General features: G+C 44.4%; 2 protein-coding genes across 2 annotated transcripts in view; one reads left to right on the forward strand and one right to left on the reverse strand.

Moving 5' to 3' along the window:
- Positions 1 to 1,673, reverse strand: part of LOC109936721 (CMP-N-acetylneuraminate-beta-galactosamide-alpha-2,3-sialyltransferase 2-like) — a 39,354-nt gene extending 37,681 nt beyond the window's left edge. The window contains exon 1 of the mRNA XM_048608153.1: positions 1,458 to 1,673. The gene's annotated coding sequence lies outside the window, so the exon portion shown is untranslated. The remainder of the gene's footprint in view (positions 1 to 1,457) is intronic.
- Positions 1,674 to 1,959: 286 nt separating this feature from the next.
- LOC109936722 (cytochrome c1, heme protein, mitochondrial) lies at positions 1,960 to 19,220 on the forward strand. Its single transcript, XM_020535323.2, has 7 exons — positions 1,960 to 2,354; positions 4,969 to 5,156; positions 8,622 to 8,748; positions 12,445 to 12,602; positions 15,185 to 15,345; positions 16,798 to 16,898; positions 18,358 to 19,220. The coding sequence occupies exons 1-7, from the start codon at positions 2,277 to 2,279 to the stop codon at positions 18,460 to 18,462; spliced, it is 918 nt and encodes a 305-aa protein (XP_020390912.1). The 5' UTR covers positions 1,960 to 2,276; the 3' UTR covers positions 18,463 to 19,220.
- The last annotated feature ends 1,436 nt before the right edge of the window (positions 19,221 to 20,656 follow it).

Consider the following 20,656-nt stretch of genomic DNA (forward strand, 5'->3'; position numbering starts at 1 on the left):
CTTCTTCACCGCCCTGTCTACCTGCGACTCCACTTTCAAGGAACTATGAACCTTCACTCCAAGTTCAGCAATACTCCGCAGGGCCCTACCATTAAGTGTATAAGTCCTGCCCTGATTTGCCTTTCCAAAATGCAGCACCTCACATTTTTCTAAATTAAACTCCATCTGTCGCTCCTTGGCCCATTGGCCCATCTGATCAAGATCCTGTTGTACTCTGAGGTAACCTTCTTCGCTGTTCATCTGCGAACTTACTAACCATACCTGCTATGTCCACATCCAAATCATTTATATAAATGACAAAAAGCAGTCTGTCGCAAACTTGGAATCTTTGCAAACAATTCCGTTTTTCTCCATGTTACCGTTTTGGGTTGAATTAGATTCTCATTTGTTTTTGTGTCCAACTTAATCCTGGGCTGAGGGTCTGAACCCATGTCCTTCTATTGTGAATGTCACGTCCTACATATCTGTCTCCACCTCAGCTCCTGCTGAAACTCTCATCCATCCACGCCTTTGTTACATCCTAATATGGCCATTCTGCAATTTCCAGACGGGCCTTCCAGCTTACACCCTCTAGAAAGGGAGGTGGTGTTCTCATGGTAATCTCACTGGGCCAGTGATCCATAACCTAACCTAATAAATTACAAAATGCCCACATCCAAATTCAACAGGTAACAGGGAAGACAAATTGAATGTTGGCCTTTATTTAAAAAGGAACAGAATATAAACACAGGGAGATCTTGCTAAAACCATACAAGATTCTAGTCAGACCACAACCTAGAATACAGTGAACAGTTTTGAATCCCCTAAGGGGATATCTTAGAGATATACCAGTTTCGCAGGCAGTCTACAGAAGGTTCACTGAGCTGATCCCTGGTATGGAGGGGCTGTCTTACAAGGAGAGGTTCAGTAGGGTGAGCATGTACTCATTTGAATTGAGAAGAATGAGAGGTGACCTCTTAAAACATACAAACTTCTGAGGAGATTTGACAGGGGAGATGTGGAACGGTCATTTTCCCTTTGGGAGTGGCTAGGACCAGAGGGTATAATCTCAGAATATGGGGTCACCCGTTGAAGATGAGGAGGGTTTTTTTTCTGTCCGAGGAAGTCAATCTGTGGAATTCTTTACCGCAGAGGGCTGTTGAGGCTGGGTCATTCAGTATATTCAAGGCTGAGACAGATTGATTCTTAGGAAGGGAATCAGAGGCTATGGGGAAAAGTGGAGGTGAGGGTTATCAGATTCACCATGATCTCATTGAATGGCAGAGCAGACTCGATGGGCTGAATGGCCTGCTCCCACATCTAATGGTCTGGGACATGGGCAATTGTTAAAGTTTGAATTGAGTAAAAATCCAGAATTTAAAGCTAGTTTAATGAGGATTACATAATTTTTGTCAATTATCGAGAAAAAACGCCATCGGATTCACTCTTGTTTACTTAGGAATGCTGTTACATAGCACCTGGCACATCCTGAGATGCCCTAAAGACCAAAGGGTTCTTCTGAAGGTAAATGGTCCCTCACTCGGTGTTATTCAGGCTGATCCGGGTCAAAGCTGCGGCACTCACTGGGCCCAATGGTCACCCCCGACCCACTGGGGCTGACTGACCGACAGCATCATCTCAAACACCGGGCAGCAGCAACCACGACCACTCACAGGCCGCGGCTCCTCCCGGCCAGCAAGGGGCGGTGCAGTGAGTCCTCCTGGCCAGCAGGGGGCGGTGCAGTGAGTCCTCCCGGCCAGCAGGGGGCGGTGCAGTGAGTCCTCCCGGCCAGCAAGGGACGGTGCAGTGAATCCTCCCGGCCAGCAAGGGGCGGTGCAGTGAGTCCTCCCGGCCAGCAGGGGGCGATGCAATGAGTCCTCCCAGCCAGCAGGGGGCGGTGCCGTGAGTCCTCCCAGCCAGCGGGAGGCGGTACGGTGAGTCCTCCCAGCCAGCAGGGCCCGGTACAGCGAGTCCTCCCAGCCAGCAGGGCCCGGTACAGCGAGTCCTCCCAGCCCACAGGAGGCGGTACAGCGAGTCCACCTCCCGAATAATTGTGAAAAGGGGATTAAATCTGCCTAAAATGATACACAATTGAATGATATGTGAAAATTGCCGATTTCACGCCGTTTAATTGCGTGTTGGGACAGGGTGCAGACTGGGAGTGAGGGCGGGCACTCAAGATGGCGGAGGGCTGCTGCCGCAGTGCCGGCTGGGAATGAGGGCGGAAGGGCGGGCACTCAAGATGGCGGCGGGCTACTGCTGCAGTGCTGGCTGGGAGTGAGGGCGGGCTTTGGAAGATGGCGGCGTTGAGAGCGGCGGCGGGGAGCGGGCGCGGTCTCCTCCAGACTCGCCAGAAAACTTTCCAACTCTGTAAGGTGAGGGCAGCCTAGGACCCGGGCCTTCGGGCACGGACTCTGGGAGCCGGACCGCGCTAGGGTTTCGGAGCGAGCGCCTAGCGCTTCAGACTGCGATCCGGCCTCCTGTCAAGGTCACCCCGTGCGGCCCGAACGGCTCCGGACACCGCGGGGCTCTGGGGCCTGCGGCTGAACTCGGGGAGCAGTATGAAAAGGGTCGCCTTCTCCAGGGGCAGGCCATGAGCCCCAGGATCTCCTCAGGCCTGGGTTGTACGAACCCCCTCCTCCATCCCCCGGGTTTTTGTAAAATAGATTGGGGTGAATGTTCGACCCCTGAAACCTCTCCTGCTTTTCATCGTCATCTTGGTTGGCCCGATGATTTTTAAATGTACTTTTCAAACATCCTACCCCCCCCCCCACCAACCCAAATCCTGCTGCATTGACATCTGACTCTGTCCTGAATTAAACCTGAACTCAGTCTTGTGTATGTTCAATGATGCAGTCTTCACTGCTTTCTAAGAAACACAAAACTAAATACTAATGACTCTCTGGGAGAGAAGATTGCTGGTAATCTCTATTTCAAACAGAAGACCCCTTTATTACCAAGCTTGCCACTTTGTTCTACACAAGTAGAAACAGTTTCTCAGTATCTACCTGGTGTAGACCCCACAGTATTGTGTTTCAGTAAAGTCACTTTTTGTTCTTCTAACTGCTGAGAGTTTAGGCTCACCCTGCTCTACCTTTCCTCAACTGCTTCAGCGTAGGAATTGACCTTCTTGGAAATGTCTCCAATGCAAGTTTATTCCTCCTTAAACAAGGAGAGCGAAACAACACACAGCTCCACTGTACGGTGGGTGTAAGACATCCTGACCTTTTATATTTTATCCCTTGAAATGAAGGCCAACGTTACATTTACTTTCCTAATTACCTGCTGTCTCTTAGTGCTAAATTTGCATCTCATGTACAAAGGCTCCTAGGTCTCCCTCTACCACAGCAATTCAAATAGAGTACATTGCCCAGTTCCCATTTAATCCCAGAACAAAAACAGAAGCTGCTGGAAAAGCTCAACAGGTCTGGCAGCATCTGTGAAGAAACAAATCAGAGTTAACGTTTCAGGTCCAGTGACCCTTCCTCAGAACAGTTCTGAGGAAGGGTCACTGGACCTGAAACATTAACTCTGTTTTTTTTTTGTCACAGATGCTGCCAGACCTGTTGAGCTTTTCCAGCAGCTTCTGTTTTTGTTCCTGGTTTACAGCATCTGCAATTCTTTTTGCTTTTATTTCCCATTTTATCCAACCTGCTTAATTATATCTTATAAATTTGACAGGAATAATTTTCAAAATCATGGTGAGTCTGCCTTATATAATGGCTTTCTAAAATTTCTGCCACAACCTCCTTAAAACTGAATTTAACTATTTTCCCAATGACAGGCATTAGGCTAACTGGCCTATGGTTTCCTGCTTTCTGTCTCTCCATTTGCGAATGGAGATGTTGCACTTTTTTTGAGGGTGGAGAGTGTGAGAGATTTCCTAACTTTGGAAAGGTATTTGGGAAGATTACAACTAATGCGTCCATTGTCTCTGTAGCTACTTCGTTTTAATGCTGTAGGATGCAGGCCATCAGGCCTGGGGGCTCTTATCAGACTTTAGTCCTGTTAGTTTTCCCAGCAGCCTTCCTTTGAATGGTTTTGAATATTTTTAATTCCTCTCTCCTTTCTCCCCACTTGTGCCTCAATTTTCTATTGCTATTGAGATGCTTCTTGTATTTTCTGCTTATTCAAAGACTCTTCTGATGCCTTGTTTCTATTATTAGTTCTGTAAACTTGTCTTCTAAGGGATCAACACATGAATCAGGAACAGATGTAAATATTTGGCCAGTCGAGCCTGCTCCACCTTTCAGTATGATCATGTCTGATCTGGGGTTTCAGCTCCACTTTCCTGCCCTCTCCCCATATTCCTTAAGTTCCTGAGAGATATCCCAGTGTTAGACATAGACAATGATAGAACATCCTCTTGGACAATCCTAAAGATTCACAACCTTCTGAGTCCTAAACAGTTGGCCCCTTGTCCTGATAGTGTCTCCATCATTTACCAGAGCTACTGTACCTCCTAGTATATTGTAGAAGCTCTTACCATCTGTGTTTATTTTTTTTGCTAGTTTACACTCATTCTAATTTCTCCATTCTTCTAATCATCCTTGCTGATTTCTAAACTTTCTCCAGCTTCTGGCCTAGCAATAATTATTTTGGCATTTTCCTTCAGTCCATCTAAGTAAAAGGTCAATCTGGGTATTCCAACCTCTAACAAGAGTTACTGGTCTCTGAGGGGGTGGAGGACAGATTATTCACCAGAATAATACTGGACTGGAGCGATTAAATTGAGGATCCAAAATTCTGTGCTTAAAATCTAAACTTTGGGAAGGTATTGGAGCGCAAGTGCCTGATTCACCATGATGGGAAAGGGTGTGAATTTTGAGTGAAAACCTTTGAAGGAATTTTTCCGTCCCTTCCCTTTAATGTTCATCAAGCATTTTTTTTAAAAGTGGAGCCTCTGACTGTCTACTCTGTGGTGTGATTTTTCTATTGGATTCTGATCAGCATCTCCAGTTTCAACGTCTGACCTCTTGTGTCTTGTAGGCAAAGATGTCCTTTGCTAACCTGTCCCGTGGGAAGAAGGTAGCATTGTCAACGTTAGGTGTTCTTGCTGCTGGGGGCAGTGCACTTGCCTTGACGCTGCACCATTCAGTGTATGCAGAGCTGGAACTCCATGCTCCCAGTTACCCCTGGAATCACAGCGGATTCTTGTCTGCCCTTGATCATGCCAGGTGAGAGAATTACAATCTCTAGGCTGTTTAATTGGGCAAGACTTGATTTTGGTGTTGGTTAGTAAAATGGCCCTGAGCCACTCGCTTGGTTTAGACAGTTGGTCAGTTTGAAATTGAACAATACAGATTAGGGTTTGGAAAAATACTGTTCAGGTCTTTACAGGGAAAAGACAGGAGGATGGCAGGAGGCAAACTGTTTGTTCAGAGAGCTGGTGCAGACACAGTGGGCCAAATGGCTACTTTGTGTTGCAACAATTCAGTGGTTCTGTTCCATTGCTGGTCTGTGCCGTTAATGTATCCAAGTTACTGATGATCCCAGTATCAGGCTGGAAAGTAAGCTGCTAGAATGTGAAGAAGCTGCATAAGAATTCTAACCAGTTAAATAAATGGCTGAGAACACAGGAAATGGAATAAAATGTAAAAAATGTGAACATTGGTAGGAAGAGCAGAGTATTTTTAAGTGAGCAGAGTGGATTTTTTCATAGGATCTGTGTACCTCTGGCAAGGCCATGCCTAATGGCCCAGGAGAAGCTGGTGATGAGCTGCTGCACTCATTGGTGGGGCAGGTAGACCTGCAATGCCTTTAGTTAGGAAATTCCAGGATTTTGACCCAGCGACAGTGAAAGAAAGGTGATATATTTCCAATTCAGGGTGGTGAGCAGCTCGGCTGGGAACTTGCAGGGAGTGGTGTTGCCATGTTGTCCTTCTAGATGGCATTGGTTGTGGGTTTGGAAGGTGCTGTTGAAAGAGCCTTAGTGAATTCTTAGAGTGCATCTTTTATACACTGCATTGGTGGTGAGGGGAGTGAATGTTAAAGGAGGTGGATAGGGTGTAATTCAAGGTGGTTACTTTATCCTGGATGGCATTGGGCCTCTTGACAGACCAAAAACATGGTGTGGGAATAAATGAATCTTTTTCTGGGTAGCTGGGTGTACTAGTGGTGTAACACTGGGATCAGTGCTTGGGCCCCAGTTATTCACATTAGTTATAAATGACTTGGATGATGGAGCCAAATGACTCAATTTAGGTGGGATTGAGAGTTGTGAGGGCAATGCAAGGTGGCTTCAAGGTGATTTAGACAAATCAAATGAATGGGCAAACATATGGCAGCTACAGTACAATGTGGACAAATTTGACATTCTGTACTTCAGTATGAGAAACGAAAGATATTATTTAAATTGTGATATACTGGGCATGTGGATGTATAAAGGATCTGGTTGTTTTTTCCAGTTGAGGTATGTACACAGGCAGGTGCAGCAAGCAATTGGGAAGGTCAACGATATACTGGCCTTCATAGTAAGAGGATTGGAGCTCAGAAGTAGAGATATCCTACTGCAGTTATACAGGGCCCTGGTGAGACCACAACTGGAGTATTGAGTGCAGGTTTAATCTCCCTACTCTGTGCAGCAGAGGTTCACTAGGCTGATACTAGGGACTAGGCCTGTATTCACTGGAGTTTAGAAGGATCAGAGAAGCCTCTGATTGAAACATCTAACAGGACTAGACAGACGAGTTGCAGGGAGGATGTTTCCCATGCTTGGGCAGTCTAGAACCAGGGGGTACTGTTTTAGCATATGGGGAAGGCCATTTAGGACTGAGATGAAGAAACGTTTCTTCAGTTGGCAGCCAGTCAGCCTGTGAATTCACAACCACAGGGTGCTGTGGAGACCAAGTCACTGAATACAGTCAAAGCAAAGGATTGTCTAAAAATTTATTGTCGAAGGCATCACGGGGTATTGTGACAAAGTGGGAATATGGCATTGCGATAGAGGTTCAGCGATGATCATTTTGAACGGCAAAGCATGTTCGAAGGGCCAAATGACCACCTGCTGCTCCTAGTTTCTATGTTGCACTGATCCAAGCAGACACGGAGTATTCCACCACACTCCTGACCTGTGCCTTGTAGCTGGTGGACAGGCTGTGGGCTGACAGGAAGTGAGTTGCTCTTTCCTGAATTTCTGGCCTTATCATAGAAGGACAGAAGATTGGATCGAGAATCTGCCATTCATTATGGTCATGGCTGATCATTGAGCTCCGTACCCTGACAATGCCCCAGCCCTCCATATCCTTGATCCCCAAACACTACATCTATCTCCTCCTTGAAAATGTTTCGACTTCAACTATCTTCTGTGGCAGTGATTTTTCCACAGGTTCACCTCTTTCTGCATGAAGAAATTTCTCCTGATCTCAGTCCTAAATGGTTTATCCCTTATTCTTAAACTATGACCCTTGGTTCTGGAGTAGCCCACCATTGGGAGCATCCTTCCTGCATTTAACCTGTCTGGCCCTGTTAGAATTTGATATGTTTCATTGAGATCTCCTCCCCCACTGACTTCCCCAATTCTTCTAAACTCCAGTGAATACAATCCTAACTGACTCAATCTCTCCTCATGTGTCAGTCCTGCCATTCCAGGAATCACTTTGGTAAACCTTTGCTGTGCTCCCTCTGCAGCAAGAATATCCTTCCTCAGATAAGGAGACCAAAACTGCGCACACTATTCCAAATGTGGAGACTGAATAGGCTGGGGCTTTTTTCCCTGGAGTGTCGGAGGCTGAGGTTTATAAAATAACGAAGGGGGTAGATAGGGTGAACAGCTGAGGTTTTTTCCCTGGGGTAGTGGAGCCCAAAACTAAGGGGCGTAGTTTTAAGGTGACGGGGAAAGATTTAAAAGGGACCCCAGGGGCAACTTTTTCAAGCATAAAGGTGGTACATGTATGGAACGAGCTGCCAGAAGAAGTGATGGAGGCAGGTAGGATTATAACACTTAAAAGGCATCTGGGTGGGCACATAAATAGAGAGATAGGGACCGAATGCAGGCAAATGGGACTAGATTAGTTTAGGATATCTAGTTGGCACAGATGAGTTGGATTGAAGAGCCTGTTTTGTGCTGTATAACTCTCTGTGGCCTTACCAATGTCCTGTTTAATTGCAGCAAGACATCCATGTTCCTGTACTCAAATTCTCTCGCTATGAGGACCAACTTGCAGTTTACCTTCTTCACTGCCTGCTGCACCTGCACACTTACTTTCAGCAACTGATGCACAAGGACACCCATATCTTATAGCCACTGTATTTCTGTGGATGGTTCATTTCAGTTTCTCGTCAGTAGTAATCCCCAGGATGTTGGCATTCAGAGGGTTCTGGGTGTCCTTTGTAATTAGAAAGTTTACATGCAATTGCAATAAATAATCGTAAAATCAGAGAACCTCTAAGTGCTGAAGGAGGCCAGTTGGCCCATAGTCCACACTGACCCTCTGAAGAGCTTCCCACCCAAGCTCAAGACTTGACAGAGTCCAAGACTTTGTAGCTTTAAAATGTTGATATTTTACGTTGGTGATTCACACTGTAGGTGAAAGTTTCTGGCTGGGTTGAGGTGGGCACTCAGGCTGTTTTCTTTTCTTTTAATCTTGGAGGATGGTATTAAGGTACACTGATTTGAAGTTGCTGTCCTGTTTTATTTCCAGTGTTCGTCGTGGTTACCAGGTCTACAAGCAGGTCTGTGCAGCCTGTCACAGTATGGAATATGTGGCCTTTCGGAACCTGGTTGGAGCGACACATACAGAGGAAGAGGCCAAGGCTCTAGCCGAGGAAGTGAGTTTCACAGACTCATTCTTTACTTCTCTTGTTGAGCTGAGCGATGTGTGCCTGGGTGTTACTCTGATAATACCATCCAGTATTTTAAGCCTCAGGCTGCCCAGTTGGTGGACAATGAGAGTTGAATACAGTGTGAAGATCCTCTGCTTTGCCACCTAACAGACTGACATTTCCATTTCCGACCATGGCATCTGATTTGTGACCCCTGGCCACGTTAAAGTGAATTAAAGTTTGTCTAGAATCATGTCACTCTCAGGCTTTGTGTCCAGTGGAGTGCCATCCCATCATTCTCAGCTGGATTAAAAAAACAACCTCCGACTTCTCAGAATCAGAGATATATTATAGAAAGATACGTTTCAGCCCATTGTGCCAACACTAGCTCTTCAAATGAGCATCATTACCTTGTACCAGTGTCCTGCCTTCTACCCATATCCTTGCACATTATTTTTATGAAAATAATCATCCAATCCCCTTCAATGCCCCAATTGAACCTGCCTCCACCACACTTGCAGGCAGTGCATTCCATACCCTAACAACTCGCTGAGTGAACAGGGGTTTCTCATATCACCTTTTGCTTTTACAAATCAGTATAAAGCTGTGCTCTCTTGCTCCTTTAACAAGCAGGAATTGTTTTTCCTTATCTATTCTATGCAGCCTTTTCATATCAAATCTCCTCATAGCCTTTTTCTGTCCAACGAGAACAATTCAAACTTTTTCAATCCATCTTCAACTGAACATTCTCACCCTGGAACAGTTCTTGGAAATCACTTCTGCACTCCAGTGTATTCACATATTTTCCTATAACATGGCACCCACCCTACACCGTACTCCAGCTTGGGTCTAGCAAGTGTCCTATTCAAATTCAACATCACCACCTTACTCTGTATTCTGTCAAAGAGACAGATTTATTACAGCGTTTTATCATTGAAACACCACCTTATGAAGTAGTTGTTAACGCCATAAGGAACAGGGGTAGGCCATTTGGCCCCTCAAGCCTGCTGTGCCATGACCTCCTCATGTCCACTTTCCTGCCCTTTCCCCATAACTCTCAATTATCCCAACGATCAAGATTTTTATCTCAGCCTTAAACATACACAGGACTCTGCCCCCACAGCTCTCTAGCAAAGAGTTCTAAAGATTCGCAACCCTCTGAGAGAAGTTCCTCCTTATCTCGGTCTTAAGTTGGCACCCATTTACTCTGAGACTGTGCTGTCTGGTCCTGATTCTTTAGGAACATGCAACATCAATTGTTCTGAAACAGGAATCATAACATGATACAACACAGGAAACGACCATTGGACCCATTATACTTAACCCTACTGACTTGTTTTCCCCCATATTCCAACCATATTTTTTTTCTTCAAAGTATTTATCCCTTTCTGTTTTGAATGTAGTTATTGAATTTGCTTCCGCTGTCCCTTAAGGCTTTTTTTTTTCCTTTCATTCATGGGATGAAGGCATCCAATTTGTTGCCCATCTCTAATTGCCAGAGGGCAGTTAAGAGCCAACCACATTGCTGTGGGTCTGGAGTCACATGTAGGCCAGACCAGGAAAGGATGGCAATTTCCTTCCCTAAAGGACATTAGTGAACCAGATGGGTTTTTCCGACAATCAACAATGGATTCACGGTCATCATTAGATTCTTAATTCCAGATATCTTGTTGAATTCAAATTCCACCATCTGTGGTGGGATTCGAACCTGGGTCTCCAGAACATTATCTGGGTCTCTGGATTAACAAGTCCAGTGATAATATCACTAGGTCATTGCCTCCCCTGGCCTGTACATTTCCAGGTCACAACTTGCTAAAATATTAAGTCTCTCCTCTGCCCTCTTTTGCCACCTAACTGTGTCCTATTTGCATTCTGTTCAATCTACTTTATAAATAAAATGTAAAGTTTTTTGAACATTTAACCACCATCGTCACCACCACTAACCCCCCGCCCCCCAAACCACCTCTGCTCTAAGGAGAACAATCCCAGCTTCTCCACATCACTGAAGTCCCTCATCCTGATCCCATTCTGGTGAATCACCTCAACTCGAAGACCTTAATATCCTTCCTCAAAAAAAAACAGTAAACCTAACACCAACCTCTGGGAATACCACTGTATATTTCCCTGCAGTGTAGAAACATGGTTGACTCTCAACTACTCTGTGAAATGGCCTAACAAGCAACTTAGTTCAAAGGAGATGAAGGATGGTCAACAAGTGCTGGCCATGCCATGATGCCTACATCATTTTAAAAAAAAAACAACTGTTCACCAGCAACCTTGCTTTCTGCTTTTTATCCCTCAGTGGCTCCTGTATCCAAGCTCTTGTTGCCTGCCACTTTAACGCACAACCCTGTTCCCTGCCCGAAATCTCTGTCTCAGGCTTGCTGCAGTGTTCCAGCAAAGTTCAGCACAAGCTGGAAGAACAACACCTCATTTTCCCCTTAGGGACCCTGCAGCCCTCCAGGACTCAATATTGAGTTCAATAATTTTTGAGCCTGAACTCTTCCCATGTTCTAGCCCCCTCTCCCACACACCAGGCCTTGTTATCTCTCAGCCTGCTATTACACAATACGTATTGTTAGCTACCAGCAGTCTCCATTGACAGCTATTCACCCTCCTAGCCAGATCGTTATCAACTCCTTTGTCTGTCCAACTGTTCTGTCTCTTTGGGCTCTATCCCCACCAATGGTTTACTCCTTAACCCCATCCTATGTTCTGCATATAAACTGACATTTTCCGAGCTACCATCAGTTCTGAGGGAGGGTCACTGGACCCGAAATGTTAACTCTGGTTTTTCTTCACAGATGCTGCCAGACCTGTTGAGGTTTTCCAGCAACTTCTGTTTTTGTTCAAGAAGCCATTGTTGATTGTCAGGGCTAAAAAAGTGCATTTGGTTCGCTAGTTCTCCCCTAAAGGACATTAATGTCTTTACTTGGTCTGGCATACATAAGACTGCAGATCAACAGAAATGTGGTTGAGTCTTAACTGCCCCCTGGGCAATGAGAGATGGGCAATAAATGGTGCCTAACCAGTGATGCCCTCGAATAAAAACAATAATGCCATTCTTTATTACTGCATCAATGAACATGTTCAGGATAGTCAAAACACATTGCCTTTAATGTCTTTGCTGCCTTTTGTTTATTATCCATATTTTTCCAAATGCCAATTAATTTTGTCCCTAATTAAAGCCTCTAAAGATTTCCTGATCACCAACATAAGATTGCTTGGCTGAATTCCCCACAGACAGCAGCAAATTGAATGATCAGCCAGTGTTCTTTTAGTTGATGCTTTATGGTGAATGTGAACCTCAATCCCTGGATAACAGTATGGGGTTTATAACACCCACCTGAGCAAGCAGAGCGATGTCAGCTAAGATGATATACTCAAGCCTGAGTCTGGGATGACAGAGGTAGCCGCAGGAAGTGGGATAGCGGTTAATGGTGGTGATGTGAAAGACAAATACCAAGAGTTCTGATCCCCTGTTGGTGTTTGAGTTGATTCTGAACCCCTGCCTCTGAACTAAAAGTGCAACTAAATGAGTTAACTTTCAAACTAATAACTGTATAAATATATACGTTGAGTTCGCACTGCTAACTTCTGTGAATCCTTGTATGTGATCAGCGGTTCTTCGCAGGAAAAGCAAGAATTACACGTTCCTAATGTTTCTTAGCATTTTTCTGTCTCTCCCTGTACTACTTGTAGGTTGAAGTGCTGGATGGACCAGATGAAAATGGAGAAATGTTCACTCGCCCTGGAAAACTCTCTGATTATTTCCCTCATCCATACCCTAATTCTGAGGCCGCAAGAGCAGCAAATAATGGATCTCTTCCACCTGATCTCACATACATTGCAAATGCCAGGTACCTTCCTCATACTCTCAGCTGCAGTTTTTTGTTTGCTTTCATTGTGATGTTGCCAAGGGTAAAAGCTGTCCATTCATTCCTGTGATTATATTTGCTTCCTGTATAAAATTCAAACTTCTTTCATGGAATGTGGGTGTCTCTGGCTTGGCCTGTGTTTGCTCCACATTCCTAGTTGTCCTTGAGATGGTGGAGGTGAACTGCTTTTTTGAACTGCGGCAGTGTTTGGGCTGTAGGTTGACCTACATTGCTGATAGGGAGGGAGCTCCAGGATTTTGATTGAATCTGACACTGAAGCATCAGCAATTATAAATCACAAGTCAGGATAATGAGTGGTTGGAGGGGAACTTTTGGGGGGTGATGTTCCCATGTATCTGCTGTTCTCGTTGCTCCAGGTAGGAGAGGCTGCACATTTTAGAAAGTGCTATTGGAAAGGGTCTTGGTGAATTTCTGCAGTGCATCTTCTAGATGAGATGTGTTGTACTTTGCTACTACTGAGCATTCGTGAAGGGAAGGAATGCTGAACTTGATGGATGGGGTACCAGTTAACTGGGCTGCTTTGTCCTGCATGGTGTCAAGCTTCTTGAGTCTAGATGGGTGCAGCTCCAACCATACAAGTGGGGAGTATTCCATCGCACTCCTGACTTACGCCTTGTAGATGGTGGACAGATTTTGGGAAGACTGGAAGTAAGTTATTCTCAGTAGAATTCCCAGCCTCTGATGCCTTCATGTGGCCATTGTATTTATTTAGCCTGTTTCTGATCAATGGTAATCCACAGGATGTTTTATCATTGGTATTGCTACTAAATGTTACTTTCCACTTGTCAGCTTAAACCTGGATATTCTCCAGATCTTATTGCCTTTGGACATGGACTGCTTCAGTATCTGAGACTCGCAAATGATGCAGAACATTTTATACTCATCAGTAACCATGCCCACTTCTGACCTTTACGATGGAAGGAAAGTCATTAATGAAGCAGTTGAAGATGTTGGGACTCGGACACTACCCTGAGGAACTCTGCAGAGACATCCTGGAGTTGAGATGACTGATCTCCAACAACCAGAACCTTCCCTTGTGCTAGATATGACACCAACCAACTGAGAGTTTTTGTCCGATTCCCATTGGCTTCGGTTTTGTTAGGTTTCATTGATGCTCTCGTGCGGCCTTGATGTCAAGGGAAGTCATACTCTGAGTCTCTATGGTGTTCACGTCTCTTGTCCGTGATTGGACCGAGGCTCCAATGAGGTCAGGAGCGAAGGGTCCCTAGTGGACCCCAAACTGAGCATCAGGGAGGAGGGCTGTTTGATTGCATTATTCATGACACAGTTGCTTTGTTGGAAGAGAAGGGACTATGCCCACATCCCAAAAGCAATGAAAATTGCCAGATGTTTGAGAATGCACAAATGTTGATTTAATGCAGTTCTGTGTGCACGATCCGATAAAAGCAGGAACAGTGCAAGTGTTCTGTGGATCAGTTCTATGTAAGGAGTTTCCCCTTGATTTACTTCACTTGTGTACAGCTGCTCATTTTCAAACAACAGTGTGGATTCAAATATTTGCAGTTGCAGCCTTTAGTTACTCGGGATTGCACTTCATTGCCAAGATGAGGACTGAGTGCCATGCACCCACACCTCTATGGAGCCCTAAAGCGCTCTGGCAAGTGCTTTGTGTGTTCCTCTGTTGGGTTTATGGGGCCACTTGGTAAGAAGTTTTAAGTGATCAAAGCCTTGTACACACACAAGGCTTAGACAGGAGATACCTGTTCCTACAACTGCATTCTTTAAGCAAACATATTTGAGCTTTGGGGAGATGGTGGAATCAGTTGAGGATTCATACAGAGCCATCGAGATAGAGTGACACATTAAGATAAGTTTGCATTGCTACTGGGCTGTGCTAAGAGAATGGGATTAGCTAGGGATTGGTATTGGGTGATGGGGAGAGAGCAGGACATTGTGATTAGTTTGCAACCCATACTGGGTAATGGGAAGAATACAGGACAGTGAGATTAATTTGTGATTGATATGGGGGATGATAAAAGAGCAGGGGACAACAGGCTAAATAGTGTCCCCACCTGTGCTGTAAAATCAATGCCTCTTAAAAAAAAAAAATTAGAGCTATGACATCCCACCCTGAGTCCACTTACTCTCCATTCAGAAGCCTGTGCTAGTTTTTACCAAAAAAAGGAAGCCAGAGACAGCAGCTTCCAAATACACAACCATTTCCCTCTAGAAAATCAAGGGTAGCAGATCCATGGAAATACTGCCACCTGCAAGTTCCCCCTCCAAGCCACTCCCCATCCTTGGAAATATATCACCGTTCCTTCAGTGTTGCTTGATCAACATCCTGGAATTCCCACCCTAAGGTCAACCCACAGCACATGGACTGCAGCAGTTCAAGAAGACAACTCACCACCACCTTCTCAAGGGACAGGAAATAAAAGCTGGCCCAGCCAGCAACACCCATGTCCCATGAGTGAATAGTAGAATCTGTTGTAGGATTTTGTAGAAAATTCTTAATGAAATTTTAAAGCTTGAACTTGCTTGTGAGACATAGAGGCTGATTTTCTTCTTTGGTTATGTAGGCATGGTGGTGAGGATTACATCTTCACACTTCTGACTGGTTACTGTGACCCTCCTGCTGGCATCAATCTCCGAGAAGGTCTGTACTACAACCCCTACTTCCCTGGTCAGGCTATTGGAATGGCTCCTCCGATCTACGATGAAGCCGTTGAGTATGAGGATGGTAGGACTTGATTTGTATACCTTGAATTTGTATTGACTCTCACTGGGCTATCCCAGTCCCACATTATGACTTTGCTTTCCCTCTAGTGCTTTATTTGATCATTTGTTGCAATCAAAGTGCTGGTTAACCCACAGCTGGAGTCAAATGTACCATCCTGGGCACTACACCTTAGAATATAAAGCCTTGGAAAGGGCAGACTGGCCTCCCTCTGATCCTGTTATAGATTTGAGAAAGTCCATTAACCAGAGCAGGCAGGCTTCTTGATGGTTCAAATGTTAATTGCACTGTTCAGTTTAGAACTGAGCTGCAGTGGTAGGGCTGATCCCTGGTATATACTAGGTCCTGCAGTAGATAGGAACAAGATGAGGCCATTCAGCTCCTCAAGCCTGTTCTATCATTCATTGAGATCATGGTTGATCTGTGGTCTAACTCCATAGACCTGCCTTTGGCCCACATCCCTTAATACCTTTGCTTACCAAAAATGTATCTGTCTTAGATTTAAGATTAACAACTGATCCAGCATCCACTGCTGTTTGTGGAAGAGTTCCAAACCTCTACCACCCTTTGTGTGTAGAAGTGCTTCCTAACATCTCTCCTGAACAATCTGCCATAATTCTCAAACTATGCCCTTAGTTCTGGAGTCTCCAACCAGTGAAAACAGTTTATCTACCCTGTATTCTCCTGTTAATATCTTGAAGACATTGATCCCATCATCCCTTCTACATTTGAGAAAAAACAGCCTAATCTGTGTAATCTCTCCTTGTTACTGTAATGCCTGAAATCCAGGCAGTGTTCTTATAAAGCTACACCTTACTCCCTCTAAGGCCAATATATTTTTCCTAAGGTGTGATGCCCAGATCTGCTGAGTGCTCCAAGTGGGGTCTAACCAGGGTTTTGTATGATTGCAGCATGACTTCTGCATCCTTGTACTCCAGTTCCTTTTATATCTAAAGGCCAGCATTTTGTTAACTTCCTTGATTATTTTCTGCATCTTTGCATGACATTTTAAAGTCTGTGCACCTGAACCCTGCTCCCTGCCCAAGTCTCTTTGACATTCACTATATTTAACCTATTACCATCTAGAAAGTACCTTGATCTATCCTTTTCTGTCCAAAATGGATCCTAGTGCAGTTGAAGGATACAAATGACTAACAATACTGAGATATCTGCTGGGAACAGGACAATGAGGCAGGAAGATGTCTGTGAATTCAATCCAAGTCTGAGATGAAATAATCATTGCTGTATATTCCAGCCCCACATTTTCCCCTCATCTGTCATAGGCCTGGGGCATTGAGAAGCATCAATGGATGGATGTGATTGTGATAACTCGCGTTGCTATGTGACTGGCTGCCTATGAAACTGAGTCTGGACATTGCCACTTGAGTTGTGTTATATGAGACTTTGAGATATCTGGAGCCTGCTGATTTAGTGTTGAGCTCTCCTTATTCACAGGTACCCCAGCCTCGATGAGTCAGATTGCTAAGGACGTCTGCACATTCCTGCGCTGGACTGCTGAACCAGAACACGACCAGCGCAAACGCATGGGCCTGAAGGTCAGCTCCATAACCTAACTTTGTTACAATAACAATGTCTGCCTTTACACCCATTCCTATTGAGATAACTGAGCAATTGTCTGGGCCATTAATAAGGCCACTTGGAAATTAAATATTAGTGTAGGACTAGAATCACATATAGGCCCAGTGTGGGTAAACACAGCATTAATGAACATCAAAGCAAAGCAAAATAATTTAATGCTGGAAGTTCTGAAGAGCAGTCATATTCGGCTCAACGTTAACTCTGTTTCCTTCTTCGCAGATGATGCCAGACCCACCGAGTTTCTCCAGCATTCTATGTTTCCATTACAGTAATGAATATAGAATTGATGTTGGACTAGCTGTTGGAAAGGGCTATGTTTGAATGCCTGGGAATGGGGAGGATGTTATTCTGTGCGCTAATGTAATCTCTTTGCGTCAGGGAGCAGCATTACTAGTAAACATCTTTACAGACTGCACTGTTGAAGCCTCTTTTTCACAAGACTTCAAAGCAGGAATATTGGTAAAATCGGGAACAAAAACAGAATTTGCTGGAAAAGCTCAGCAGGTCTGGTAGGATCTGTGAAGAAAAATCAGAATTAACGTTTTGAGTCTGGTGACCCTTCCTCAGAACTGTTCTGAGGAAAGGTCACCGGACCCTAAATGTTACCTCTGATTTTTCTTCACAGATCCTACCTGACCTGCAGAGCTTTTCCAGCAAATTCTGTTTGTGTTCCTGATTTACAGCATCTGCAGTTCTTTTAGTTTTTAATGTTGATAAAATGATTGGTGCAGGAATTCCACATTCCTGAAGGAACAGAATGTGTGTTCATGTACATCATACATTGAGAAATGTTACTTGACAACTTTGACTGGAGAAAATGGGCACTGTGCTTCCCTGTGGCTCAAAGGGGAAAATACACATTGTTGCTGATTCTGATAGGATATTGAATATTCTGGTCTCTGCCTAGTTTGCTACCTTTTCCTGGAGTGACAGTAAAAAGGATGAAAATAGTGGGCCTGTATTTCTCCTCATTGCTTTCTGTGGTCCTCCACTGGAACTTGCCTAATTTGATGTTGACTGAGCAGTATTGAACTCAGTCTTACTGTCATCTCTGTTTATGGGAGGGACAAGAGTCCCTTGGCTACAGGACCAGCCACTGTCAGTAACAATGGAAACCTATCTCAGTACTCACCAGAGGGAGGAATTTGTGATAATGGGGAGGAGTGGCAATGGTGACACATTAAATTTGTGTCCTACAGTTTTGCATGACTGAGACTTTTATGGTGCCTTTTGCAATCTCAGTACATCCCAAAATGCTTCACAGTCAATCTGGTGTTTTTGAAATGTAGTCACGTGTATTACAGCAGAAGTGGACTAATTCAGTAGCTCTTTCAAAGAACCACCACAGGAATAATGGGCTGAATGGTTTTGTTCTTTGCAGTAAGGTGCTACAGTTGAGCCTCTTTTCTTTTACAGATGCTAATGTTCTCGGCTCTGTTTTGGCCACTGCTTTACTACTTGAAGAGGCACCGATGGTCTGTTTTAAAGAGTAGGAAGATCGCCTACAAACCTCCAAAATAACTTCTGACCTGGGATGCTCAACTCCAGGACCTGACCTGCATTCTCTGCCAATGTGTACACAACCTGGACTTAACAGGGATAGTTTCTGGGGCAGGGGTGGAGAGACAAACAGTTTAAAATACCTGGACATTCGGCAGGGGCTTTACTAAAGCATGGCATTATTAAAAATATCTATTGTCAGATTCCTCAAATCAGTGGGTGGATTGCTGGCTGTGATTTAAACTATTGATTTGCTCCATTGACTGTCTAACAAAGGGCCTTGATATTTTTAAAACGAGTTTTAGAAATAAACTTGGGACAATGCTGCTCTCCGGTAGCTGGTGCATATTGTCTTTCACAAGCAATAACTTGGATACAAGTCCTGATTTTTCCCTTCACAGAATTCAACCTTCAAACAGGAATTCTGGAGACCTTACACAAATAACACATCAGTGGCACCAGCGATGGGGAAGGAGGTTCTCTTGTCTCATTAGGGCTCCTTTGAGCTGCTCAATGGCCTAGTCCATGGGGTGTAAATGCTAGTCAAAATAGTTAAGAAAACGTACCATTCCGAATGATTTAAGGAGCAGTTGGAATCCCCACGTTGTCTGTCAAATGGCGATTCATCCTCATTTTAACTTATCTCCCAGAATATATTGTTTTTGTGGTAACGTGTTTGGTCCTACTGTGAGTTGAAGGATTCCTTTCAGTAAATTATTACTGTACACAGCATTTGTGTAAATATTTAATGTTTAATAAATAATATGCTATGGACCTGTTCTGCATTAGTCCTCCACCTGTGTCCATCTCTGTCCTGTCTGCACCTTTTGCATCGATTTGTAGACATAAGAAATAGAAGCAGGAGTAGAGCATAAGCCCACTGGATCCACTCCACCATCCAAAATTACAGCTGATCTACTTTGACTCCATTTCACTGTCTGCTCATTGTATCCATTTGATTCTGAGAGAATCAAAAATCATCAATCCCAGCCTCTGATATATCCAGAATTATATTTGTGGTGCATCTACAAACCCATAGGATTTAGAATTCTAAATATTCACAATTTGAATGAAGAAAGCTCTCCTCAATCCTAAATATTGGGTCCTTTATCTGTGATTACGCTCCTACATTCTAAATTCCCCAGCCAGGACAAAAAAAATCTACCCTGTCAAACTCCTTCAATGAAATTGGACTTCATTTTTCTAAGCTGTACCCTGTTCATGTGGCTTATATATAGCTGAGACTTAGTCATTGTTACAGGCACAGTATGCTTTATGCTGATTCCACCTCTGTTTTGGGTTAATTAACCAATCCTCTATCCATGCTAATACATCACCCCAACTCCATGAGCCTTGATCTTCCTTATTAACTTTTGTGTCACACCTCATCGAAAGGTATTTGAAAATTCAGGTATACGATATTATTGGTGCCTATTATCTGCCCTAACAGTTAACATTCTGAAAACTCCTTTCAGTTTCCTGATTTTCTAAGCACCTTCAGACTTCTTAATAGATCCCAGCATTTTCTGATGACTATTGCCATATAGATTAATGTCTATTTCACCCCATGTGAAATGGTGTTATATTGCTAAACTCCAATTTGGGGTTTTATAAAGTTGGAATAAGTGCATCCACTATCTCTGGATCAACATGAAGGTGGATAAGTTCCCAGGTCCCAACTGTATCTACCCCAAGTTACTGACAGAGACAAGACAGGAGATTGCTGGGGCCTTGACCAAGATCTTTGTATCCTCACCAGCCACTGGAGAGGTGTTTTTAGATAAACACAGGAATATGCAAGGAATGAAGGGATTTGGGCCAAGGTCAGGCAGAAAGGGTTAGTGTAACTCGGCATCATGTTCAGCACAACATGGTGGGCTGAAGGGCCTGTTCCTGTGCTGTATTATTCTATGTTCTAACAGCTGAGAGAGTGCGGTCTATCAGGTTACGGGAATTGCCCTGCCTGTGGCTGTGTGGGGAAGATACTCTTTCTGAAACCCAGTGCTCCAACTACATCCCACCCCGTTCCTGTAAATATCCCCCTCAGCACAGACACCCATCCCCCACCCCCACCCCGTTCCTGTAAATACCCCCCTCAGCACAGACACCCATCCCCCACCCCCGTTCCTGTAAATACCCCCCTCAGCACAGACACCCAGCCCCCACCCCCGTTCCTGTAAATACCCCCCTCAGCACAGACACCCTCCCCCCACCC

The sequence above is a fragment of the Rhincodon typus genome, chromosome 19 (assembly GCF_021869965.1).
Source record: "Rhincodon typus isolate 14 chromosome 19, sRhiTyp1.1, whole genome shotgun sequence".
NCBI classification, from domain to species: Eukaryota; Metazoa; Chordata; class Chondrichthyes; order Orectolobiformes; family Rhincodontidae; genus Rhincodon; species Rhincodon typus.

Excerpts from the sequence above, each read along its gene's own strand:
- LOC109936722 (XM_020535323.2), top strand. The coding sequence starts at position 2,277 with ATGGCGGCGTTGAGAGCGGCGGCGGGGAGCGGGCGCGGTCTCCTCCAG. Across the intron at positions 2,355-4,968 it reads AAACTTTCCAACTCTGTAAG|GCAAAGATGTCCTTTGCTAA; the intron begins GTGAGGGCAGCC and ends TGTGTCTTGTAG. Across the intron at positions 16,899-18,357 it reads GCAAACGCATGGGCCTGAAG|ATGCTAATGTTCTCGGCTCT; the intron begins GTCAGCTCCATA and ends TTTCTTTTACAG.